This window comes from Cyrtonyx montezumae, unplaced genomic scaffold, assembly GCF_038088225.1.
Source record: "Cyrtonyx montezumae isolate F1298 unplaced genomic scaffold, pur_monq_1.0 scaffold_13, whole genome shotgun sequence".
NCBI classification, from domain to species: Eukaryota; Metazoa; Chordata; class Aves; order Galliformes; family Odontophoridae; genus Cyrtonyx; species Cyrtonyx montezumae.
The window spans coordinates 18,728,678-18,756,123 of NW_027071859.1; the positions used below are offsets into that span (position 1 = coordinate 18,728,678).

Sequence of the window (27,446 nt, forward strand, 5' to 3'; positions counted from 1 at the left end):
GCCCCCGCCCGCCACTGCTGCCGCCGCCCCCATCGCACCAATGGAGGAGAGCGCTGCCGGGTAGCAACAAGCGCCGCTGCCGGCGGCCAATCAGCGCGGTGCGGGGGCGGGGCCAGCGGGGCCCCGTGTTACTTCCGTCAATAGTTCCGCGGCCTGTGTCCATCGCTCTGCCGCCGCTGGGTACGTGGGGGCACGGCTGGTGGGGGTGGGGGGGGGGAGGGTTTGGGGAGTGGAGCTGCGGTGGCATGGCGTGGGGCGAGGTGGGGAACGGGCCGGTGCTGGGCGTGGGGCTGAGGGTCGGGAGCTTGTCTGGGTCTGGAGTGAGCGTGGGGCTGCAGGAGGGTTGGGGTGAGCGAAGAACAGCAGCAGGGAAGAGGGGTGAGCTTAGGGTGGGAAGCCCAGTGTGAGGGAGGAGCGTTTATCTGTGTTTCTTGAGAAGCAGGTACTGGGTGTGCTTAAATGGTTGCGGGGGAAGTAAGAGGTGGCTTTGGGGTGGGCGAGAGGAGAAGCTGAGGGGTTGAGTTAGTGCTTTGCAAGGTCTGATTTGAGGCAGCCGTTTAACGTGGAGAAACATGGGCGGACAAGTTGGACTCCAACCTCTGAGTCATAGAGGCTGATAGGGCTGGTTTCTGGAAGAACATCACCTGCCTGCAGTGTGAGTTTGAAGGGCCAGTTCCTGCTGAGCTCCTGAAGAGGTAATGTTAGGGTTGTGAGTGAGGGTGTGCTGTTGGATTGTTAGGAAATGTAAGAGCCTTGACTTGTCCCATCGTAGAATCCCTTGAATTGAAAGGGGCCTTAAAATCATATGGTCTTGCTACTGAATAATAAGAGTGGTTTGAGTCATAATTATATGTTCCTAAGTATAGGAATCTATGCACAGGAGAGACTTACACTAGTAGGGTGGCTGAACAATACGATGCCTCACCACAATCATAAATGTCTTTGTGGTAGCATTTACTTTTGTGGTAAGTCACCAACCTTATATTAAACAGAGGTCCCTTATAGGTGGATGGGTGGCTAGGGCATTTAATCTCAGGCTGTACTAAGCCTGACCTACATAGGCTTCTGCGCTATTCTTTTCGTGCTTCTTTCTTGTGGTTCTTGTATCCTCTGTCTTTTTTGCCTCCCATCTGAGGAAGAGTTGTATGATGCAAAGTGAGGAACTCTTGCTCTTACTTGGCTTAGGGAGCAAGTTAAATGCAAGCAATGTCTTCTATTAAGCTCCTGTTGTTAGATAATAACAAAAGAATCATCTCGATTGAAAGAGATCTTCAGGATCCTCAAGCCCAACAGTCAGCCTGACCTACAGAGTCCTGTTACTAAGCCACATCCAGGTCAATAAGACCAGGTTATGTTTCATTAACACTTTTCTTTATGCAGCCTTAATTTTTTTTTTCTCCATGGTAGTTGCTTTGGGAAGATGAACAAATTGCTCAGGATGAAGAGCAGAAGTCCTTTAGAGTGGTGAAGGACCCACACTCCTTATCCATATAAATACTGTTCTGGTATTGCTACTTGGGACACACTCTTGGTTTGTGTGATAGTGAGACTGTGTCTTGGGCTGAGAATATCAGTGTTTTTGGGGGGTGATGAATAAATAGATCAATGTGTACCTGCCTCACAGAGTTGCTGACTTTCTGTAATCTCCCACAGATTGAAGTTTAAGGTAATCTGATCTTTTTAATAGCTTCTTACTTATGACTCTTAAAAAGATAATGTACTGAACATACTAGACACTAGTGATAGGATGAGAGGTAATAGCCATGATTTGTGCTAAGGAGGATCAAGTTGGACATTGAGGGAATGTATTTAGGAAGTGGTAGTCCCAGAGCAGGCTGGGAAGGAAAGTGATGGAGTCACCATCACTAGAGGTTTTTGAGAAAGATGCAGGTGTTGCACTAAATGGTGTGGTTTAGTGGTATGGTTGTGATGAGTGGGTGGTTGGACTGGGTGATCTTAGTGGTCTTTTCAACTGTCAGTGATTCCGTGTGGAAGAATTGTGGCTCCTTGATATCCATCTTAAGTATAGCTTTCCTAGATCTCTGGAGCAGGCACTGGAGATCTTTGTGGCTGTGCATGTGGCTATCACTATTTTGAAAGTGCTTAATGTCATTATTTGAAGACAGATGATAGAGAAGTTCTATTCTGCATTGAAACCTTCCAAAAATGACCATCAATTTTCCAAATCATCCTGAAGGACTGGAAAGTAGCCTGCTTTAGAGCATGTGTGTGCTGAAGCATGTTTTTTTGAATGCCTGAATGGCTCCATGGGAGGAAGTTATCATGCTGCTGGTAAAAGTGCTGTGTGTAATTTAAAAGTACCTTTTTCCAAAATTCAAGAACTTCCAAAACATACTAACAAGCCTCATCTGTTAACTGTGATTAGCTTTGGATTCCTGCTGCTGCCATCCTCTAGAACGAAGTTTTCTATGTTTTCTTGTGTTGTTTTCAGAAGTTTTTTTTTTAATCCTACCCATTAACTTGTAAGAACGTGCACTGCCCCTTGCTGCAAGTGTATTTAAGTGTTTATTTCCTTTGCCCAACAATCTTTCTTTTTATCATTCTTCAAAATTGTACATTTTTTCTTCAACCTATTATCTCTGTAGTGCTGAATTCACGCTATTTTTTTTAACTTTTTGGGGATGATGGGGTGTACCTATAGTAATGCTTAATATTTAGACCAGATCTGCTGATTATAAATGGTTCATTAGCTCTGTTTCTGTAGACATAAGTTCAAAATTCTGTTTGCTCTTCTGCTATTTTCTTGGAAAACCAACAGAAAGATACCATATTTTCAGGTGAAAAACACTTGCTTATGTTGCTGGGCATTGAATTACCTTAAGCTATGCTATTTTGAAATGTACTCATGGTCACCAGTTATTTAAACAGTTACTGTAGAAACAAAAAGGTCTTAATTTCAGTGTAAAAGGGAGGTGTTCTAAACAAGTGGGTAAAAAAGCAGTTTATGATGATTACTAAGTCACCAACAAGGTAGGGAAGAAAAAAAAACCACAGGAGTGAACAGTGTTTGTGGTTGGAGGGAAGGATGTGGTAAGCTTTGGAAAGGATTCCTGAGCGATTCAGAGGAAGGCTGAGATGTGAATAGCAAGAGGACTTTTATCAGTGCCAGGGGCTAGATAGCACACCTCATTTTGTGTAGTATGTTGTGGGGTGTTTCTTTGCTTTGTTTTTCTTTTAAAGAAAAAGGTCTCTCTCAGCTTGTATTTCATGAGGTTTTTTTAATCCTCCTGTTTCTTCTCTTACTTTAACTAGCATTTTGGGTGGGTGCTGGTAAGGGGTGCGAATGGGTATATAAATTCACAGTGATGTTTCACTGGTCTGGCCTTATATTTTTCAACTTGAAGAAATGCTAGAAAATGCCTTATGAATAAAGCTGTTGGTTCATATTTGAAACATCTGTTAACACAACATTTTTTGCCCTGAATGTTCTGCATGTAAAATCTGTACTTAAAATGAGTACAGCATGTATATGATGAATGGGGCGAAGATGGCAAAAGGTAGTCAGCTCAGATTCATTAAAGTGTAGAAAAATGCTTTCTTCAAATTCTTAGCATTCGTGTGCTAGAAGTATCTCTCTTTGAAAAAGGGTGATGAAGGACTGTATTATAATATATCTGCATTGACTTGCATTTCTTTCTAGGAAATTCAGTGGTTAAGAATTGGTGCTATACTGCAGTCTCCATTTGTCCTAAGTATCCAAGTAATAGCCTAGTTAGGGAGATAACCCCGTAAAAAGAAAAAAATACCTGAAAAAATACTTGAGGAAATGGAAATGTGCATCTTGGCATTTAGAAGTCTTACAGGAGAAACACTGGTTTGAGCTAATTAGACTTGAACACCCATTTAATAGTCAGGTCTGAAAGATTAGTAATTTGAGTCCTCTGTAATCTGCTCTGCCGTGGCTAATCTTGCTTGGTTATCATCTCTTCTCATTGACTACAGGAATTAATTCCCCTTATTCTTGAAAGAACTGTGAAGCCTACTTCAATCTAACAAATGCTGAAGTACAAGAGGAATGAGGTTAGGGAATCAAAAGTGTACTTGAACTGTTGAATCTGTTTAACAGCATGTTCAGCAGAGAACTGGATTTCCATGGTGTGACATCTATGGGTTTTTCAAAGTTAAGAGAACTGACATAAATATTGCACCTTTTGTTAATAGTTCAGTACTGCACCATCTTCTTGCTCCTCACAGTAAAGCCATGCCATTTTTGGGCCAAGACTGGAGATCCCCTGGATGGAGATGGATTAAAACAGAAGATGGATGGAAACGGTTTGAACCTTTTGGAGCTGCATTTCAGAGTGGGAACAGTCAGCTTAATGACATCAGTCATGCTGTGTAAGTTATAACTTCTACAGAATCACTTTTTAATTTAAGAGCAGGTAAGAAGGCAGCAATTGGCTTGTGGTAGGTGATCTCTTCATGTATGTGACACGTACAGATGCAGCTGTGTGGCTTGTTTATTCATTTCTCTTCTGGAGGCTGTCTATCTTTGTCACTACTTAATGAGTTGTTTATTTTAGGCAGCTGAATCTTGTTCTGTGTTGCTTAGTTGGGCCATTCTTTCTTTTTTAAGATTAAAGCAATATCATTAAGTTGCTTAATTCCTTTCAAGGTAATACTTCAATGCACTTGCTGCATTTGCATTTCTGTTGATTGTGTACTGGATCAGACCTATTTATGGTAGTCATATACTGCCTTTGTTGTAAAAGCATGACTCATGGTGGCTTTATGGCAGTCACCTATCGCTGTGTTTGTCCATATATGCCTATGCAGAATGCATGATAACTATATTAGGTAGATTGAGAGGGAAATAAAGTAATACCAATGGCAGATGCCCACAGGCTGGTGTGATAGAAATGGTTTTGTCCAAACAGATTACTGCTTTGTGTCTTTGCCAAGAAGTACTTTTTAGGGATAACATTCTTGGTTATAAATTCCAGCTTAATGTGCTCATAATGAGAAAAGGGAACATTCAGTATTTTGCTGTTAGTCCAGTAAATGATAAAGTGATCTGATCTAGTGGGAATTTACTGGCAAGCTAGAACTTGCTCTACTCATGCACCTGTGTTTTCTAAATTTGTAAAATGAACCTCAAGTGTAATCAAGCAGTGAAGAATTACTATTGAGCTTGTCTCACAGAACCACAGAGAAGCTGAGGTTGGAGGAGACCACCTGGGATCATCTAATCCAACTCTCCCTGCTTCAGGCAAGGTCACTGAGAGCACATTGCCCAGTATCACATCCAGGTGGCTTTTGAGTATCTCCAGAGCAGAGCAGACCACAGCCTCTCTGGGCAACCCATCCCCCAACACACACACGCAGTCTGGCTGCTGTGAATACAAAAAACATTGCCTGGAAGAACTTTCAGTAAATCTCTGAAGAGAAAGTTTCCTTAAATACACCTGGACAATTTTCTTCCTTTTTTTTCCAGAAATCTTTTATAGTTGGAGTAGAATGAAGTTGAATTTTGATGCTTACTTGTACAGTTAATAGTCACATTTTGTGGGCTGCTTTAATGAATGTTTGTCACATATGACATCAGTGATAGTCATTTTTGTGGATATCATTGTTAATGAAGATTTCTGCTTTTCTCATCTTGATAGTATGTTGATTTTTGTCTGTGTGTTCCTGAGTATTATATAGTGTGTGCATATACACACACATGCAGGATCTTTTCTCCAAAGAACTAAATTGAATTTCTTTAAGCAGAAATAATCAGTTTTTTTAATTTTGAAGGATCTTACTGTTAAACTCAATTGTATTGCTAGAAACATATTTAAATGAAGTGCTTGAGAAGTTACAAGATTACTGAAGTTCAGGATTAAGAAAAACCAACAAATTTGAAGGGACTGGCTATGAAGTTCTGTGGATAAAAGTGTTATAATCAGAGGTGTTGTGTAATTTGAATGTCTTAGGCTTGCTTGCCAACTTGTCAGAATCCCAAACTTGGGAACCACCCTAGTCTGCAACAGATGGCCTCATCTGTAGTAATTCCCTGGTTTTCCATCTTATGTGTCTCCTACTTAGCAAAGCCAAACCACACTATATTCTGTAGTCCTGTTTGTCACTTTGGTGTATGCAGCTTAAAATGTATCTTGCACAAAACTGTAGTGTTCAAGTTGGTACTTTTTGGCATAGTACCACTACTTTGGAGTAATCTATCTACAACTTGAGAGCTCTGGATCTGCAAGTTAACTTCTTTTGCTAAATGCTGATTAATATTTATACAAAATACTGGATAACTTAGGTAGGAAAGGGTTTCTGGAAATCATCTTTCAAAGGCTCAACTCAAAGCAGGGACAGCTGAGGTTGGATTGGATAGTCCTTGGTGTTTGTGGTAGTTCTCATCTGATTCTCTAAGTGATTTGTGATGTTTGTGAAAGTTCTGTTAGCACTGAAGTCCTTAGGTCTCAGTCAATCTCAGGTAACTTTATCATTTGATAAATACACTGTAACATTGTTTGGTACAGGCATTTAACTCAGGGATTTTCTATACCTAGACAGGCTTAGAGTGTCTCCATATATAAATGCATGACATGAAGGCATTCCTTCTTCTGTGAGAAAAGAAGCAATGGGATGAGGAAGAATAGCTGCTGCTTAGATAGCCTGCAAAGTCTTCTTCCAGCCCAGAAGTTTGTTAAAACAATGTCATGAAACTACATTATTTTTGAAAGAGATAATAAAGCATGCCAGAATTTTATGTGGAACATTGTGGTTTATGCTATATGTAGGACAGAAGGCACTTTGTTTTTAGGAAACAAACTAAGAATGATTTCTATGAAAAAGCTCTTCAAGACTTAAACATAAGAACATCTATAAACTACAGTATTAAGTATACATTTAAATCCTTTCATGTTCAGTCAAATGTTCTGTATGGTGGTATGGTGACAGTTTTAATTTAAGTTATCATACATGTAGTGGCATATGTAGCACTTGATAAAGTTTCTTTGATTTTTTTGCTTAGCTGTAGCTTGGTGGTTGGGGAAGCAGGAGTTGGTATTGGGAGTGGTGAAAAGGCTTTGTTGCTGAACAGCCAGCTCTGTCAAATTTCTTAAAGGAATGCAAAAAAAAAAAAGTAAGAAGTTGCTGGAGACATGCCTGTAGTTCTGTCCTGTTCTTTCTGATAGCTGTGGGACCCTTGCTCTCGTTCCAGTAAGAGCCTGGAAATGCACGAACCCCTTATATTTTGCCAGGAACGGTGATAGTTATGGATGCATAGAGCAGAACTCCGCACAAAGTGAACAATGATTCCTCCTTCACAAGGAGAGGAAGCCTCATACAAGAAAATCCTTGGAGACGCTCAAATTTTCATCTCTAAAATGACATGAATTCCTGGAATGTCAAGTGTGAATTTGAGTAACAGGCTAACATGCTTGAAATAGCCCTCTTTGTAATTCCTCGTGTTAATTGACTGCTCTTATTAGACTGACTGCCTTGCTTGTTTCTCTCATACTAGAGGAAGTGTCTAGGAAGGAGAGAGCCTTTAAATAACTTCAGATAGGTTACTGCTCTAAATTGCTTTCCAGGGGCTATTTCTCTCCAGGAACAGAAGTAGGAATTGTGCCAGATAGGCCATCTTTAGAACAGGAAGGTTTTTCTCAATGCTTCCTGCCCTGCTTGGCCCACTGCACTGGGTCAATGAGAGTGAGTGTGTTTCTGTTCTGCCTGAACTATATGGCAGAACACCAGCCTGGATCTCTATAGCTTGTATGTGATGTTAGGCTGATAAAGCTAGAGGCTTTACCAGGAGTGCTGGGTTCTATTTCTAATTCTGCAAACAACTTTTCACGTGATGCAGTGATACAGTCAGTGCTGAAACTTACTTGTTTTAGTGATCATAGAATCATAGGGGTTGGAAGGGACCTCAAGAGATCGAGTCCAACTCCCAGTCTTAAAGAGATTTCTGTTATGAAAGCTTTTCTTGGGGGGAGGGGGGGGGAGAAAACAACAAAACAATACAAAGCCCCCCAAACTAAAAATAAACAACAAAACAAAAGCCTGAAAGGTCAGAACACCATGTAATCCAGTGTCAGTGTTCTACTTGTATCGGTTGCCAGTTTCTTATCTCCAAACTCTTTCACTGTTTGACTAGTTGTGATATGTGGCAATGTTGCATAAAATATTGAAATACTGATATTTATGCTTGAAAAGCATCCAGACATGAACTAAGCTCTCCGTTTGAAGTGAGCTCTACCTGTATGTAGAGGCATGTTTATATTTACTTTTTCAGGGTATAAACTTCAGATGAAAATTCCTATTTCTGAGTCTCCTAAACTCACATATCACTTAACTGAACTGATTAATAAGAACAATTAATAAGAAGCTTTTTGTGTAGTGTTTAATCATTCTTAAAAGATTATTCAAACCTGAAAACTTCGACCCTACAAGCTAGTATCAATAGACTAATATAGCTTTTGCTATTTAATGCTTTAATACATGTTTCTTTCACATAAACCAGTGAACTTCACTTCATTAGGTTTTTGCTGGTGCATTTTGAACTTCAAACTGATGTTGCTAAATAAATTCAACAGGAAAATCCTGATCTTTTTGAATGGGAAAAGTGCTTTCCTGTCGAAAATGATGAAGAAAGAAGTCTTACAATTAAACTTCAATATGCTATGTCCTTACTTACAATTGTTATCTATGCAAGACTATTGCCTATATGTAAAATGCATGCTCATTATCTATATTGCTGTTTCATATCTATGAAAATGGAAAGGAAAGCCTTAACTGTACGTAGCACAGCTAGAATTTTTAATGCATATGAACATTAGAATGTAAGCTTATCCAGAAAATACAGTTGTCATAGTGAGCCCTCAGTGTCAGGCTACATAACTCACTCTCAGGAGTGGAAAAAGTATAGCTGATTGTCCCCTGGAGGATGTAGGGGTCACTGCACAGTTCTTGACGCCCTGTAAGTCAGTATGGTGATGCATACATCATGGACAGTGCTGTGGTCTGTGTGTTCATTAAGAGATTTTCATTATTTTTTCACTGAAATTGGTAGTTGTTAGAGATCTCTTTGCTGTCTTTTTGCCCTAGATTGGTTGTGTGGAAATTTTGTGCTGACTTTCACCTGTGTGCTGCAGTTTCATGTCTTGGTCCATGTCAAATTGTGACTTCTGTGTACTAGAACTTGGCAGGCATCCAATTGATCAGCTGTCTCCTCCTTAGTCCTTCCTAAGTACTTAGGAGGTAATAGCTTTGAAGAAAATACTTGTATCAAAGTGATTAAATGTATGCAAAGCTCAACACAATGGGAAGAAAACACAGCAGCATATACCTTGAGAGAATCTGCTTTAGACCTTCAGATAGAAAGACAGGACTTTTTATTTCTACCAGGCTTTTTAATGTAGAGAATTATAAGCTGCATGCAGATTAAGTATTCAGTTATTGCTGTTCTAATTATGTCTTTATTTCAGTATCATAACTGGTGGTGATGATGAAGAAGAAATGTATGCTTCTGAGGATTGTGAATTTGCAGCCAAGAAAAGGAAGAAAGATCACTGTAGGAATAACACAGATTCACAATGTAAGGCTGAGTTATTTTCTTTTATTTTAGATTGTTGTAGGTTCATTCGTATACATTCATCTGTAGGATAGTCTTCTAAATTATGTCTACCTCTGTACTGGCTACAAGTTCTTGTGTCAGGAGCGATGCATCTACATTGAACTGTGGCATTTGTCATCTACGATAGGATTTATGAAGGTTCAAAGGCAATTCCCACATAAATCTATGTCTGGTTACAGAAATAGCTCTAGAATTAGTTCAGGAGTAAATGTTTCATCATAATGCTTTTGATACGGATTTATTTTATTATTTTACTTACTGAAAATCTCTTGATTGAAGTGTCAGTTACTTTTGTTGATTACTGTTTTTTTTGACACAATTGTTTCGCATTGTGAGTCTATGTCCTCAACTCTTTGAAACAGTGAACTTGACAGAGTGAGCAGAAGGAAGAGAAATTGATAGCAAAACTTCCGGAGGCTTCCAGTGTGTTGATCTTGAAATGATTTTCATTATTTGTAGCTTCTGAAGTTAACAGATTGTCTTAGAGAAAGCTGAAAGCATCCTCCAGCTTGTCTGGGTTTAAAGTATTTCAGTATACTTTGGTGGTTATATGTAAGAGAACTTCTACTTGACAATGCATCTAGACTTCTGAAAGCTGAATGTCATTATAAATGGCTGTTGTGGGTCTTGCATAGTTGACTTCCCTGCAGGATTCTTCAAAAAGATAAGTTAGAGAAGTAGAGCATTCAGTAATAAAAGCTGTGTATTTCTATTCCTTCCTGTGCTAAGAAGCTTTGTGAACTGAAAAGTATTGGGGCTTGTAAGAGAAACTGACTGTTTTTGGTACATAGTGAGAAGTTGTGCTACATTTGCCAGTAGTCCCAACTTCTGTTTGATTTATAATGTTTTTTAACTTCAGTGTGTTTTTAAAGTATGTAACTTCTGAACATTTGTAGCCATTCTTTTCAGCTCTGGAAAAACTCCCTTCACCAAAATTGATGCACCTTCTCTCTTATTAAGCATTTTATTGAGAATGGTCTATTTTCTCCAAAGCCTTCCTAGAAGGCACTTCAAGTCTAAAAATGCTTATGTTCTTACTTCAGGTTTTTATCGTGAAAATTGGATTTATGTCCATAAGGAAAGCACCAGAGAAGTAAGTCTTGCATGCTCGGGGTCATCAGTCTGTACAGTCTTTGTGCTTAAATGGCAACTCTCACGTACTAAAAAGAAAGTTGTACTTGAAAGTTGCTCTCTCTTCATTGGTAGCATAGTAATTATGACAGAGAGACAAAGGCAGTAGCAAAGTCACTTAAGTGACTTAAGTGGGTCATTCTGGTAAATGTGTGGGAACTCAGGTATAGGTTTAGGATCGCTCATGCCAAAATAAACTGCCTTAAAAGCACTCTTTGCTATCCTTCATAACCTGCATGTTGGGATAGTTTCCCCTCCCTACTTGTGCAAGTGTTAATGTACTGGTAACATGTGACTATTTGCTTGTGTTTCTTGACAGTTCCTGGGGTGGACAAAATATTTTATTTGAATTAACTTATTCTTGTGTTCTGATGATTGACTATCCACTTTACCTGTTTTTCTTTTCATCCTTTTAGGGAATGATTACTTATTTTTCTTAAATCTTCTGCACAAATAGTTAGTGGCATACAGCCATCAGACATTATCAGCACTATGACCATGCAGGAACAGAATAGATTCCCAGAACTCTTGGTTAGAATAATGACTATGAATTTATTGTCTCACAGTAGAGTAATATTGCTAAGGTATCTGATAGTTCCAAATAACAGATCTGGTTTAATTCCTTCTACAAGAAATTAAAAAACCCTCTTCAGGCCAGATATATCACAGTTCTAGGAATGTGGTATATGTATCTTTCAGTTCCATGCAGTGTTTTTCTATGGATGGTGAGAGTTATTTGTTTGGGGGGTTGTTTTCCGCTGTTTGCTTTTTTCCACTTCTGGTGTTTTTCCTCAGAGACATGGCTATTGCACTTTGGGAGAAGCTTTTAATCGCCTAGATTTTTCAAGTGCAATTCAGGACATCAGAAGGTTCAATTACGTGGTCAAAGTAAGCTCTTCATCTTATACATTTTCCTTTACAAATGTACTTGCTGATATATGTACAAAAAAAAGCTGTGCTGACAAGCTTGTGTTAATATCCTGTATGTATATGTAACTTACACTGCATAGAACAACTGGACTTTTACTTTAAACTGGTATTTTTTCAACTGTGAAACTTGGTTTTATTATTCTGTGGAAGCCTGTAGCTTGAGAAGGATGATGATAGCCAGTGTTCTGCTGTTTATTTACAGTGAAACACTGGTAGATCCAGTTGCTCTGTCTTGGTAGTGAAATCTTTTTAAAGGAAAATAGTTCTTCTACAAACAGAAATAGGAAGACATTGTGCATCTTAAATATATGGACTGCTTTTAAAAGTAGCAGTTGCCAAAACAATATTTGATGTGTAAATATCCTGCAGTTTCTTCTACAGCTTCTTAATAGTGTGATTCCCTGTACTACTGTTTTGAGTGATAGACATGATATATATGTGTTCACCTTTGTATAAATCCCATATAACTTATTTGTATTCCTGTAATTTTATTGCAAATCAAAATCATCAACTTCAGGCCACTATGTTATTAGTAAAAGACAAGAATCATGACATGAACACAACATAAATATTCTTCCTCGTAAACACTCATCCTCCCTATCTCAATTCTTTCTTGGAAAGACAGGTGTAGTCTTGGTTTCAGATGCTTAGTTTTCAACTTAAGTTTAGATAAATCTTCTCCCTTAACTTTGTAGATGCCTGCCCACCAGAAAATACTTTTGTGAGATATTGATCCTTCTTAAGCCTTATTTTTTTCCATCTCACTTGAGGTAGTGAAGTGTCTCACACTGAGTTTCCTTAGGAGCTGGGATGGACATGAGGACTGGAGTTCAGCTCCGGGGTGTGCCGGCTTGTGAAAAAATGTAGCACTTGAAAAGTATTTAGAACTTGAAAGACACACAGCATCACTGAGTGAGCATATCAGGGGAACACTTAACTATAGGCAATGGCATATTTTGGGAGGGAACATGTTCTCTGCCTATACTTGTGAAAGCAATTGTATTATATCTCCAGAAAAACAGGAGCTGTGGAACTGAAGGACACAAAGCAAAAAGAAACTGCTTCTAGGCTAGTGGTTAGGATGCTTGCCTGTTTTATTCTCCTCCAGTTTTTTTTTTAAGACTGCTGTACTTTAATGCTGCTCTGGGAGCAAAGACAAGAACCTTTCTTTCCCAGGATTTTTCAGCAGCACAAGATAAGAAATGGGAGGTGAGGGGGAGGAACTGAAGATGAATCAGTTGTGAATGGTGACAACATACAACACAGCTATGTGTGTATCACAGGAATGAACTTGTTAGATCCTTGTAGTTGTGCACCTGCTAAAACCATCTTAATCCTTAAATATTAACCTTCACTGAAAATAGTATTTTCATTGAAATCAGCTGGGTGGGATCTTTCTTGTATTTGATCTGCAGTCTGAATAACGTTCTTTAAATTCAGAGGAATGTGTGTACTTGCTTGAATTGGCAAGCTGACAGAGATATGTCCTCTAAACTGTTAATTCAAATTAAAGGACCTTAAAAATACTGAGAAAGAGGTCCTGATGTCTAGTCTCAAAAACTATAAAAATAGATTGTGTTTAAATATCAGGGTATATTTTCTCCTTTCCCAGCACAATTTTTTGTCAGGGAACATGCAGGGAGGCCAGAAGGAGCCTTATTAAATTAGGGAGAGAACAGGTGTAGTCTCTCTTTCTCCAAAGAAAAATGAATGTTGAGTGTAGTGTCAAGTCAGTGTTTTGGAAGTGAAGATACAAAGATTAAGCCCGCCAGAAAATATTTTGTACATCCTCTGTGCTAGTAGTTGATGCTCTCCTATGGTGCATACCTCTGCAAGCTAGTGTTTAGAGTACGGTGTAGGGAACTGCAGTTTCTGCTCCCTACTTTCCATTTCTGATGCGCTGAGAAGTTTTATTCTGAGCAGTGTTATGAATTGCGATTGCAGAATTTGGTATTGCAATGTTTAGAAGCTCAGCACCATCCTAACATTGAGAGCTTTCTTATATTTGACCCTTGGACTTTTTTGTTGTTGAAGGGGCAATCCTTGTCAGCTATTAAACCAAGTCAGTGCAGATGTAAGAATGGAGAAGGGCCCTTCTCCAGGAGTTAGAGCTTGATATTCATGTGCTGCAAGAACTTCATCCACTCTGTTTTCTTTTTCCTCAGACTTTCCCCCTGTTCTTAATACTCCTCTGATTGCAGCATTGCTAGAGAATCAAGTGGGTGATTACAAAAAATCACATGGATGGTTTCTGTATGTTTAGGGAAAGTTACCAATGCAATATGAGTACTGTTCATTCTTAGATTACTGTGGTTTTCTCTACTAGAATGTATGACTTGAATGTAGGACTGATGCAGCAATCTCACTCCTCCCTTTAGGTAAAATAGTGCAATTCCCTCCACGAGCCCAAAGTAGTATAATAGGTCATCATGCCTGAGTTTAGTCAGTGTGATGGTTCACTCAAACTGGAAGTCTGGTACCTGAAATCAGTTCAGAGTGATATTCCTGGCCTCTGAATCTGTCAGGAGAATCAGTGCCCAGCTACTGTGTTGTTTTGGAAGTTCTTTGTGAAAAATTTTGTACAAATTTTCTCCATTGTTTCATTATTTATAAAGACCAGTTCTTACATGTATCATGTGCAAATACAAGTATGTCTCTAGTATTTTGAAAATACACTCAATAAGTTGCTCATGGGGTGCCAGTGGTAATGCCTGAAGTCTCTTGCATTTATCCTTTGTTTTCCCTACTTTGTAGTTCTATTTTTGTGGAATACAATTGCAGTGCTCAAGGCTGTTGTAAGCAAATATATGAGCTGAATGTGCCTGTGTCTTTTATTCCACCTGTCTCCTAACTTTTAATTCCTTGTCACAGCTTTTGCAGCTAATTGCAAAATCCCAGTTAACATCACTGAGTGGTGCAGCACAGAAGAACTACTTTAGCATCTTAGACAAAATAGTGCGGAAAGGTAAACTGAGGCTTTCATAATCTGATTGTTCCCGTGTCCTGGAAATACTTACCATCCAGTTTGAGTAAACTGGCTTCTCCATTACTGAATCACCTGTGTTGAAACATTAGTGAAGTAAAATGCCAGCTAAATTCTGTTCAGAAACTGTTGCTTGCTATTAAATTATGGTCTTTATGAAATGTGTAATCTGTTAGATGATTGCAATAAGTTCAGTAACATGATTGGTTTTCAGTTTGCATGACATGAAGATCTAAAGTACATAGCTGCTTTTGTGTATAGTTTATTTTAAAAGTTATTAAATATTGATCAGTTTTTTTGGCGAAAACCACACCAAATGGAGATATCATGCTGTCAGTTTTCAACAGAAGAAATTACTTCATAAGTTACTTGCTATTGAGTTTATTGAATGCATAATATGAAGTTTTAACCAGGTTTGCTTCTGATTTTTTTCAATTATTTTCCTTGCTCTTGTGGAACAGCGCTAATGAAAGTCAGAGGATGAGGGCAGCTACTTGCACACAAATAGTTATCTTGAGTTAGCTTGGTATTAGCTATACTGGCTTGATAACTGAGATAGCAAAGTTGTATTTGGCTTTGTTTTTCTAGTCATGGAAGACCACTATAATCCACGATTAATCAAAGATCTTCTACAAGATTTGAGTTCCACTCTCTGTATATTGATCAGCGGAGTAGGAAAATCTGTTCTGGTGGGAAACATTAATATTTGGATTTGCCGATTAGAAACTGTCCGCTTATGGCAACAGCAACTAAAGAATCTTCAGATGAACAAGGTATGTTGTTAAACTGTGCTTGTAGAGGGTAAAGAGTATGTTAAACATGGGTGTGTGAATTCAAGTGAACAACATTTCAAATAGATCATAAGTAGATGAACTTGGTAGAAAGCAGAAATTTCTCCAGCATGTGGCTCAAAGTGATAAAGTGATGTGAGTCACAAACACCATGAGAGCATGAGAGACAAGAGAAGCTCACTTTAGTTCACTGTTGTTTTTTCTCCTTGGTTTTGGAGAAGTAAGGAGAACTGAAATGGAAATAGTTTACTGGTATTTTAATGGATAGTTTCCAGTGAGGGCCGTTATAAAGGCTGTACTGCTGTTTTGTGGCAGATGTATAGCTGTAATGCTTTTCCTCATACAGAGAACTTTGTGCTTCTCTAGATGTTCAGGTAGAGCTGACAAAATAAGTTTTTGATTCCAAAGTAAATATTCTAGTAGTAAAAAATGCAAACTTAAAGTGACTTCTAAATATGGACCGGTAGAAAAAAAAACCAGAACATTAAAGTAACAATTCTATGGTGTTATTGGTTAGCACAGTTGCTTTTTGTGAAAGGGGATAATGATTTTAGCATCTGGACTGTGATCATGCAGCTTGATTCAAAGTATGTGGTATAAACTCTTCCAAGCTTTTGTTGGTTTTCTTTTTAAGTGGAAACTTCTGAAGATAAGCAGGAAACGTGTTTTCAGGCTTAACCTCTCTGGGGCACTTCTGGAAGAAATGCTCCAAGGTGTTGCATGTAGCAGCTTTCAGCTTTGGAACTGCTGCATGTGCTGAGCATCTGAATAAGTCAGCAACTTTAGAAAGAAATGAGGAGCCTGATCTCAGCAGTTCTCATATGCCAAGCAACCAAAGCAGGGTTTGAGATGCTGCAGTTGTGGCACTTTGTTCCAGCGTGCTGCTTGCATCTGAGCTGTTCTACATTGGTTGAAGTAACTGATGAGAGATCTTGCATCTGTCGTGTTCACATACTCCTGAACACGGTAGTCCCAGGAATGCTTATAACAGATAATAGCGTGGAAAACCTGGTCTGTGAGATGAATGGTGGTGAAGTAAACAGATGTAACCTAAAGCTTGCTGGAGTGCAGCTGCCGCTGTTCCCTGGCAGGGCAGCTCCACTAGGTGGGGCTGGCAGTCTCCATTGTTTGCCTGGCAGCTGGACCTCCACCAACGTAGGTTCCAGGCAAAAACTTGTCTTTCTTGTCAACAAGCTCATCCCTTAGATTCAATCATGTATGAGTTATGCTTGCCCCATTTAAGAAAGCCTCTAGTGGAGGTGTAGGCTCTTATGAAGAACTTTCTCAGTGCTCTAATCTATCTCTTCCAGAACTGCTTGTGTTATCAAGGGAGCTACCTCCAAACTTGAGAAATGAACTTACTATGAAAATCAGATGCAGAAAGAAGTTTTGTTTTCCTGCTCATCAGTTGTATATTTTGTACTGTGTTCTGTATTCCTTTTGAGAGAAAATGTGCTGTTTCTTAATGAGTGTTGAGAAACTTATCATATAAATCATAATCACTTCAAATTTAGTAATCAAATTATCACATGATTAACCAACGATGGTGCTCAATGGCTTTGTACAAACTAAACTAAGAGCCGAGGTATCTCTAAAGATTTTATTTGTAGTTTTATTGTCAAGTATTTTTTAGCTAAGTCTTCAACTCTTACTTCCAGCAAGTCAACAATGGTGTTACGCTCAGTGATCTTCCTGTGCATATGCTGAGCAACATCTTACACAGATTTTCTGATGGCTGGGACATCATTACATTGGGTCAAGTGACCCCAACTTTGTACATGCTCAGTGAAGACAGACAGTTGTGGAAAAAACTATGCCAGTACCATTTTGCAGAAAAACAGGTAATAATCATTTGCATAAATGCGAGCCTCGTTTGCTGTATGATATACAAATGAAGAAATGTGATCTCCCTTTTGAAGTGTGACAGCATGTGAAAATAGCAATTGTTTTGTTGTGGTTTTTTCTTGTGATTCATCTGAAAAGTTGTATTCAGTGTGTCTGACTTTAGGGTAGCTATTCAATCTATCCTAGGACTCTTTTGCTATACAGTCCCAACTGTGGGACTGCTGTTCTCAGTATCTAAAGTAGAATTTGCTCTACTTCATTGAGGTAGGTGGATGGAATTGATAGCTTTGACATGGAGGTATTCTGACACTAGCAGAGAGAAGTGTTTCCATGTGGTCAGTGATTAGCAAATTAATTATTAATTATTAGTGTAGTAGGAAAGGTAGTGGTAAAGAAACTCTTACAGTTGACTTTAGTAAGAATTTTAGTAAGAAGAAAGGCTTTAGAGTATAATGGAAAATGTGGCCAAAGGCAAATGGAGGGAGTGGGGGGAAGCTGAAGCGTAATGTAACAGTTGAATGTATTTTGTGGTTAAATGAAATGGGGTTGTTTGAACATTGGCAACAGTAGTCAGGGAGGAACCTGTTACACTAAGATAACACTGGGGGAAACAAATCATTTAAGATTTCAGCATAATGAATATAATGAAAAGTTCTGAGCAGTGTTTTCAGTGTGTTCCTAAATATTAGCTTTTTAATTAAGTTACTATTAAAATGAAAAAATATATTAAATCCTGCTTTCTCTGTTGAAGAATGTGGTACCTTAATAGCTACAGGGTAGCATTAGATTGCATAGGAGAGGAAAATCAGTACTTTTTGTTGAACCATTGAAACAACTGCAAAGACTTGTTTGGTATCTGAAAAGTGCTTTTGGGAAAAAGTAAGAATTTCACACAGAGAAACCATTAGGAAGCAAAGTACAACTGAAATCACAAAGGTGGTGCTGTTGTCCTCCATAAGACACTGTTCTTGTGAAAGAAAACTCAGTGTATTAGCAATAATCCAGGCTGAGTAGAATACAAAGTCTTTCACAAATACTGTTGTGCATTACCTACTTCCTGCATATGGATATGCCTTCAAGTAATCCATCAGTCACTTTGATCATTGCTGTGCTTCTGGAAACTTCATAAAATGTGGAAAAAGTACTCATTTACATCCTCTTAAAGATGAAAGGATTGTTTAATATTTACCATCTTAACAAAAAATCCCCAGTCTTTGATAAGAGAGGAAGGAATGGCCCTAAGCTGTGCCAGGGCAGGTTCAGGTTGGACATTAGACAGGATTTCTTCTCAGAGTGGTGGAGCATTGGAAGAGGTTGCCTGGGGAGGTGGCATGGTTGCTGTCTCTGGAGGTGTTAAGGAAAAATGTAATGCTTAAGAACGTGGTTTAGTGGGCAATATTGTTGGTAAGTGGGCAGCTGAACCAGATGATCTTAGAAGTCTTTATTTTTTTAACCTTAATGCTTCTCTGATTCTCTTTCCTGATGTGTTTAAGTATGAAATTAATTTGTGCCTCTAAATATTGTTATGCAGCTATTGTCAATAATTATAATCACTGAGTTAGATCAGCTGTACATGACCTACTTTTTCTTTGCAAATCTGTATTCCTATTTTTAGGTTAAACATTTTTGTGGCTAGATGTCTTGCTCCTTTTCAGAGATGTATGATGTCAGATTACTGACTTCAAAGAATTCCAATTATAACATTTCAGTCTAGCTTCTTTTCTTAGTCCTTTACCTGATGTGACTGTTCTTTAACTATTTTAAAGGAATGTTTTAATTTCATGTTCAGTTTTGTAGGCATTTGATTCTGTCAGAGAAGGGTCACATTGACTGGAAGCTGATGTACTTTGCACTTCAGAAATACTACCCAAAAAAGGAACAGTATGGAGACACCTTGCATTTCTGTCGACACTGTAGTATTCTGTTTTGGAAGGTAAGATCTTTTAAATAGATACACAGAAATTGGTTCAAACAATTACTGATGATTACCTGAAAATGAGTCTTAAGATCACCTTATCAACTTCATGTGAAATGTGATCAGACAATTCACATGTAACTTTAAGTAACACATAAAGCTTTCATATGAAATTAGTATTGAATTCCAGACTTACTTCTTTATTTAGCATTGTTCTCTTGATATCTGATATCTTTAGTACTAAAAAATTGCAAGGAAATCTGTCATGTGGAAAGAGCTGCAGTCAGTGTTGTCCTGAATTTCTTAATATTATGCAAAGTTGCTGAGAGATTGTATGATGTGACATTGTTTATGGCATCTCTTTCCTGATGATGGCATAGCAATCAATGCAAGTGTGGAATAACTTATTCCTATAGTGTTCCTGCCACGTTGATGTAAAACTTGAGTATCTTTTGTAGTCTTGCTGCTGTCCCATGTGGAAACCCTGAGGAATGTTTGGAACTTGATGCAGAGTGCGTTTCATGTTGATCTTGATGATGACTGAACTGTATATTCTGTCTTGCCCTACAAAAATGAAAATCATCGTGCATTTTCCTATTTTGCTCGTGTGAATTGACAGTTCTGCTTTTACTTTGTTGTACCATTATTTATCCTTTTCATCAGTCAGGTGTCTTTAATTCTGCAGCTCAAAGACCACATGCAGGTAGTGCAAGTGGGCAATAAGGAGTAAAAAATAGTTCAGGAATCTTAATCTTGAAATATTCATCTTCTAATTGCACAGGAATTAGTTACTCCTGTCCTCTTCCTGTTGCTTATCAGTGTTAAGCTTAATTTTCTGTATAAATAATGAGGCTGCTGAACAGGATAAGATGCACAGAAATAGCATGGTACTGAGTATGTTATTTTAAATTCTGGATATTAAAGGAGCCCTCCCAATACATTTTAACACATTGCTCCATGTGTAGGGCATGGGTGTCCAGCCTTTTAGCTTGCCTGGGCTGCATTGACTGAAGAGCAGTTGTCTAAGGCTGTGTATGTGTAGGTAACCCTGGAAGTTAGGTTTGATGGCAGTAGCCTCAGTTCTTAGTGAGTGATCAAGGTCCTCATCAGATTATTGGTGAAACTTTTCTTATCTTTTAAAAACAGTTGTTTACAAATGTACTGCCAGAAAGCAATGATGTGAATGATTGTGAAGCAAAGGATTTTTCTTAAGGCTTAGAACAACACATGTCAGCCAGAAAGACACAATCGGATTTTGAGTTAAATATCTGATTATATCTCTATATATTCCATTTGAAAATTCACAGATATATTTGTGTTAACTGAAAATGGAGTAGCAAAATACCAAAAAAAAACCTATTTTCAAACTGTTTTTTCACAATTGAAAGTATGGCTGCCTATTTTTTGCTCTTAATAGGAATGCATTCAGCCAGTGTACCAAAACCTGTAAACCTATTTGCCTTGAGCTGGCACTGCTCTGTGCCCTGCTTTCAGCTCAAATAGGGTTAACAACACAGTGCTGTTTGGCTGTTGCTGAATGATAGCTTTGCAGAGCTGCTGCTATGGTGGCATAGGGCAGGGTGTGGGACACTGTGAGCTGTGCAGGTCCACATGCAGCCCATGGGTTGGATGTGCCTGATGTAGGGTAAAGCCTTCTCTCTGAAAGTAAAAGCTGTAAAGGTTAGCATATGTTATAAATACAAATAGTGGGCATTTCTGGTATCAGATTTGTTTAGGTTGTCAGGCTTTGCTGTCTAATGCTTTCTACAGTACATCTGACTCATTCTGATCTTGGCATAATTGGGCATACAGGACTTCGTGGATCACCAAGTACTTGAAATTGTTTAACATCAGAAATCATGTGATAGTAAGAGGCAGTGAAACTTTGCAGACAGATCAGTTTACCTTGACTGTTTCAGTTCTTTGCTGGCATAGTAGCATTTTCTGTCACTCTGTATTTTTAATGAAACAGAGGAGTGAACTGTTAAAGGTACTTTAGTTTCAGGAGTACCTAATGATTGCCTTTGCAATACTGCCTGCCTCATCCTGGAGATCTGGACAATCTGGAGAGGTCTTAGTTACCATGTGGCTATAGATTGCTCCAGAATTATCCAAAACCAGGTAGGTTGGAATTGAATTATTACCCTGAGCATGGAAAGCCAATAGCTTTTTTTTTTTTTTGTGGGATTCACTGATCTGATTCATCAGCAGCTTAGAGGAGGCATTAAAAAGGAGAGTCCAAATGATTTGGGTGGACTGAGGATGTGCTGTGTGAGGAGAGGGTGGAGAAAACCACTTGAGAAGAATGTAAGACCCTGCCATGAGGACAGCCAAGCAAGAGAACAGTTTGTCCAGACAAGTCATGTGTTTTCCACCCTCAAATGTTTAAGCCCTGTCTGGATAGAAGCTCTGAACAGGCTGGTCTGATTGCAGAGCTGACTTTAAGAAGACTGGAGACCTTCAGGCCCAGTTGCTCTGTGAGCCTGCATTTGGTTTTTGCTTCCCTAGGTCTGGGATTCTAAGCCTCATCTCTGTCTTAAAATAAATACTTGATCAGGCTGGAAGATGGTTAAAAACTGATTTCTGCACAGTTGGCAAATTTATAGGAGTTGAAGAGGTTAAATCACTGGTCTGAAAACTAATCCTGTTCACAGTGAAAAGGCACTATGAGAAAAGCAGCACTAATTACACGGGATCGTATGGAGGGAAAAATAGTTCTGCTTCTTGAGTCTCTCTTCCCATGCTCTTTGAACAAGGATGAGAAGCAAAGTGCAGGTGGATGGCAATGACCTGTGTGGTCTGACTACTGTCAATCCCATCAGAATTCTGTGCTAGGTGACAGTATCTCTTAATTGTTCCTGGCTTTCATTCAAGCTTCAGTATCATACTTTATTATGTATATTGTGAAATGAAATATGCCCACCACTCACATGTACAGCTGTGATGTATGCACTGCTCAGCGAAGCTTTTATCTTTAAACACTACTAGATGCATAGCAAAAGAAAAAAAAATTATAAGAACCAGCCCTTCCTTGAAAGAGGGGAAAGTAGCAAGCTTTTGAATCATTAAATAAATGAAAACACTAGATTATTCAGCTTATAAGGTAAGAACTTAGATTCTTTGTTTCACTTCAAAAATCAGACAGTTTTTGCTTTCAAGGGCATTCAGAAGAACCTCAGGCAATGAACTGAACACTCCTCAGGATTGCAGTTGCTTCCCTCCTGATCAAGAACAAAGCAGTACGTTGGAACAGTTGCAGAGGAAAATTCTGCAGGATGAAGATTAGTAGAATTTCTTTTAACTTGGATGAATTAAAGCTAAGGAGGAAAATGAATGCTCTCCGTAAGTTCTTGGAGACAGAAGGGGTGAATAAGTATGGCTGCATAGGGAAATTATTTAAGCAAAGGGGCAGCCTTGACATAAGTTGTAGAAACTAACCATGGGTGAACTTACCCTTGAGAGCTGAGCTTAAGCAGAACCTAAGCAGGAAGATTGTGAATTAGCTATGGGTGGGCTTGTGCTTTGTTGCTGAGAAGAATTTTCATCAGTTTATGAAATTGATAATATAATACAGATTCTGGCAACAAGAGAAGGCTAACTAAGCAACTAAATTTGACCCAGGACATTCTTCTTGTCTTTTTTTTTTTGTGTCCTTTGAGGGGGAAAAGAAAAGCCTTGTGGAGAAAGGGACTGAAGAATAGCAAACTGAATTGGCAAGCAGTTGGATTAGGGAGTTATCTTTACTTTGTTTCAGTATGTTACAGTCATCTTCAAGAGTGCTCCAGAAGCAGCATTTTGAGGCATTTGAATTGCTGTGTTTAAATCTTTTGGCCGTTGTAATGCTTAAAACTGTAAGGAGACTCCTAAATTCATCATACAGAATGTTCTGTTGTAAAGGGGAAGGAATGACTATAAGAAGCACTTCATGTTAGCTTGGAGAAATGAGGATTTGTCCACACTCAAAGTGAACAAAATATGTAGTTTCAATACTCTGGAATTAAGAAGAAACTAATTATGACTGATAATGCCTCTGAGTGCTTTTTACATACACTACTTCTATAGGTGCTACTGTGTATACTATTTCATACTGTGCTATTTGGTTCCACTAGGCAACGTTGCCATTGTGAGTGATTTCTCTCCCTATCTTAGGCAACTCAGTTTATTATAGCTGTCTCTGAGGTAGCTATAGAAGTCAGTATACCTTTTGCTTTATAAATACTTGAAGCTAATACTTGAAGCTCTATGTAATACTGTAATTGTAAGTGATACGTTTCATGCTTGGATTTTAATCTTCCTTAGGGTTTGTGCTGATTCTTTTTCTTTTGGTTCTTCAACTGCTCGTGATTTATCACAAGACAATTTAAGTGGTACATAAACCTTTGCTTCAGTAAACTTTAACTCTGCTTCTTTTACTTTATGGCTCTCCTTCCTGCTTCCTTCTTCACGATCTCAAAGGACTACCATCTTGCTTTGTTACTCAAGGTATTTCTTTTATGTCTCATCTGTTTTCAGTGCTGACTGGTCTGTAACGTGAATAACATGTTCATTTCTGTTTGTTTGGTATTTGTTTTTGTTTCCTTGTATCAGCAGGAGAGCTTTTCTCATGCCTTATTAGATAAGGCAGTGGTGACTTCTCCATTTTTTTGATAATCTTCTTTTATTACTGCCATATGTCATTATTGCCATTAGAACTGGGGGCTGTTATTCAGTATCTAATGAAAGTACAATGTGCCACTGAAACCACTAAGAAACAGGTCTCTTGTTGGTATTGTTTGTACACTCCCTTATGTATTTAATTCAGTATTGAAGTGTGAAAGCAGTAACACAAACCTCAAGAACATTGTTTTAAGCAGAGGTACTAACATGGATTTTATTTTATGTGAAACACTGTAGTTACACATACTCTAATGAAACAGTCACTGTGAAAAGGAAATTCCTTGGATGGGCTAAACAAGATTGAGGAGGGTGAGAGGGGCAATTAACAATGTTGTTTTATCAATGAAGAGATGGTGGAAATAACTGCACAGAAAAGGACTAGCTCTGAAGTTGTCATGGGAGCATCATCATTTGCAGTTGTGATAAAATCTGAGGAAGAAAACAATTACACTTGACAGTAAACATTCTTCCTGGAGTTCTTCTGTTAAAGCTAAAACAGAATTCTAAATTAAGTAGATAAATTGAAAATCAATCTGACTTGAACTGTAGTGAACAGTAATTAGTAAATATATATTTCAAGGCAGAGTCTCTTGTAAAGAGAAATGTACATGAATACAGCACACTTGTGGTACTTCTTAATCCACATCGTTCTGCTACCATAGAATTGCAGTTTCCATTTTTAATAACATAGATCAGTTCCTTGCTTTTTTTACTGAGATTACTGGATCTAAAAAAAAAAACAAACCTTAGGAGTATATATAAGCTGTAAAGAAGGATAAATCCTAACTTTTCTTCCCAGAAATCTAATTCTTAGTGTTCTTTTCCTGGAATGGTAGAAATTTTCATTATAACCATGAAAATATATATTATTAGAGAAGACATTCTCAGCTACTTTGAGAATGTCTTCCTGCCATAGCGTTTCCCTTCCATGCATTCCTCGCTGATATCTTCCCTACGTAGATCAGTCTTCAGGTAGAACTGCCTGTTTCTGTTCTCTCTTTTTTCCCCATTAATGGAGTGAGCAGCTGGCTCTTAAATGATACTAAAGCAAGTATTAAAAGAACTGGAAGGCTGAGGAGATTTCACATGATGTTTTCATATAGTCATTGACATTTTTAATGAAAAAGCACAGATAATAAAATGCATGTGTAGAGTAATTGTTTCCATTGGAAAAGCTGAGTGTGGTTTAGAACTCAGGCTTGGCCTATGGCACTTCAGTATTGCAAAGTCCTTGGAAGGGAGTATGGCATCTTCCACAGAAACTTACATGAGGAAAATACTGAACAAGAAATGTTCAATTTCTGGGTTCTTTCCTTCTGTTATCTAAATTGTGCGTAATTTCATTTCCCATGGGAATAAAATAAATGGAGACTGCTGTGATCTGTGATCTTACTCCAGCTTTCTTGCCCGACGTGGTAAATCCTTTCCCATTGGAAAAGGGAGAGAAGCCTCTTAAAACCTGGAATGACAGTTTCTGAGCCTTAGTGTCATTAATCAAGATATCTGTTTAATCTCTATTTAACTTTGAACTGTCTGGGACCTTCTCATTACAACTTGATTGCTTTCTTGTAGGGGGTTCTGTTTAATGGAAAGTTCAGTTTTGCACTTCATGAATTATGATAATTTGAACTGTAAATAATCAGACAATTGTTTGGTTCAAGTTTCCAAGGTATTAAAGGAAACACAAGGTTTGGTGATTTTGTAATGAGAAAACCTTCTCATTTGACATCTTTAGTTCAGAAACTATTATAAAGAAGAGAATTGGCCTTTTGGTGTGCTACAGAACACAATCCACAGGCCTCAACTAATGCATGTACCTTTCCTAGGCTGTGTTAGGGAGGTGTAGTTGAAGTCATCATACCATGGGTTGAAGCTGAAGGCAGCTCCCTTTTTTTTTATTGTATGAGATTCCACATCTTTCCTTCATTTTTTTTTTATGGGTTTAATCGCTGTGCTCTGTAACAAAATGACACCAATGGGTGATGAATATGAGGCAGTTCCTTACTTTGCATGAATTTGTGCATCCTGTCCACCTTGTTACAGCTGCTTGGGTACAGACTGTGATGTCAGCTGGGGAAAGGTAGGAATGAGAGGGGAGGAAAAACCTGCTGGGAAGTAAATGACAGAGCTCCTGTTGGCAGTACTTCTGTTGTACTGCTCACTGAGGGAAGGTATCTGTTGCCCTTCACTTGAAAATTCCAGCCCCTATCACTTTGTTTATGGAGTAAATAGTTGCATGTAGCTGCATGTAAATTTATTTTTTTCTAATTTAAAAGAATAGAGAGATCTTGGCTATGAAGAGAGCTTACATATCCTCCTTCATTTTGCAGGACTCGGGACACCCCTGCACTGCCAGCGATCCTAACACCTGTCTGATGCCAGTATCTCCTCAGCATTTCATTGATCTCTTCAAATTTTGAGATGTTCAGTAACTGTTCTCCTGTGTTGTGCTCATCTTTGTGAGGAGTCGGGCCAGGTGTGTTATGCTCTTCATGCAATATATTTGTTTTGTCGTGGCTCCAAAAGAGGTGGGGAGCTTATCAGACAGGTGTGCTTGGAGTGGTGTTTTGCAGCAGAGGAGAGGACATTAAAAAGCCTTTGAGAAATCTGTATTGATCATTTTAATCTCAATTTTAAATCCATTTTGATGCCTTAATAATTGGTTAAAGTAATGTGAGGGGCACTTTGAAGATCTTGTGGAGTTAAAACTATACTGACAGGGACCAAATGACTTTCTGTTGTTGCTAATTCTTCCTTTCAGCCACTGTTTTCAGAACACTTCCGTATAATTTGCGGCATTACAGAGACTAGGCTAATAATCCCCTTGGACTCAAACCAGGTACCAACAAAGCATTAATCATTGTGAGATAGTGAGCAAAATATAGCTGTTGTTGGCCATATAAGTAGAGGACATTGACCAATTTTTTTACATATGTTATGCAAAAATATTTATTTTTCTTAAGAGGACTTTATTATGTACGTAACCCATCTCAGCATCCTCTGTAACTCAAGAGACATCTGGGGCTACTGGAAATTGACTTCTGTGGTTGTTGCTACAGCTTTCATTTATACCACTCAGTATGTCTACAAATGCAACTGCATCAATTCATCTTCTAAGGAGATGGCATTACTGGAATCTAATGAGAATGGATTGTGTGTTTCTAGACTGTGGCAGGACATGATGTGACAAACTGAGGTTCTAACCTGACTTTACAAGCTGTGGGAAATCCTGGAAACTGGTGTGAGCAGGAGGGCCTTCTGCTGGGTTAATCAGATAATAAATTCCCCAGGAAGCTATTTTATTTGAGTCTGTAATGCAAAAGGAAAAGAGCTTAAAGGTACAGGATAAAAATGGCAGGGATGTGGGTTTTCTTGATGAAATTTAACCAATAAAATGTACAGAAAAAATAAAACTTATTCTATTGTGGTTGCTTGTTCTGAATCTCGTTTTGTACCATGTAATAAATCATGGTTTTTATTACTCCTTCACATCTGTCTTGCGTAGAGATGAACCCATTTGAATTTTTATAATAGGCTCTTCTATAACCTGCTCTTGGTAGTAATTGGTAATGGAATGAGAAAAATGCAAGGAGTTCAAGC

The 27,446-nt window shown here is 38.4% G+C and overlaps 1 protein-coding gene across 2 annotated transcripts; it reads left to right on the plus strand.

Moving 5' to 3' along the window:
- Positions 1-127: 127 nt before the first annotated feature.
- FBXO25 (F-box protein 25) lies at positions 128-27,174 on the plus strand. Of its 2 annotated transcripts, XM_065730781.1 has the most exons (11): positions 128-180; positions 4,216-4,359; positions 9,447-9,556; positions 10,639-10,688; positions 11,522-11,614; positions 14,528-14,621; positions 15,228-15,412; positions 17,089-17,271; positions 19,065-19,208; positions 23,646-23,672; positions 26,177-27,174. In XM_065730781.1, exons 2-11 carry the CDS (start codon positions 4,223-4,225, stop codon positions 26,264-26,266), a joined length of 1,113 nt encoding a protein of 370 aa, XP_065586853.1. In that variant the 5' UTR covers positions 128-180; positions 4,216-4,222; the 3' UTR covers positions 26,267-27,174. The 2 variants fall into 2 exon arrangements, with proteins under 2 accessions (XP_065586853.1, XP_065586854.1); XM_065730782.1 differs by lacking the exons at positions 128-180; positions 23,646-23,672 and adding an exon at positions 3,662-3,721.
- The last annotated feature ends 272 nt before the right edge of the window (positions 27,175-27,446 follow it).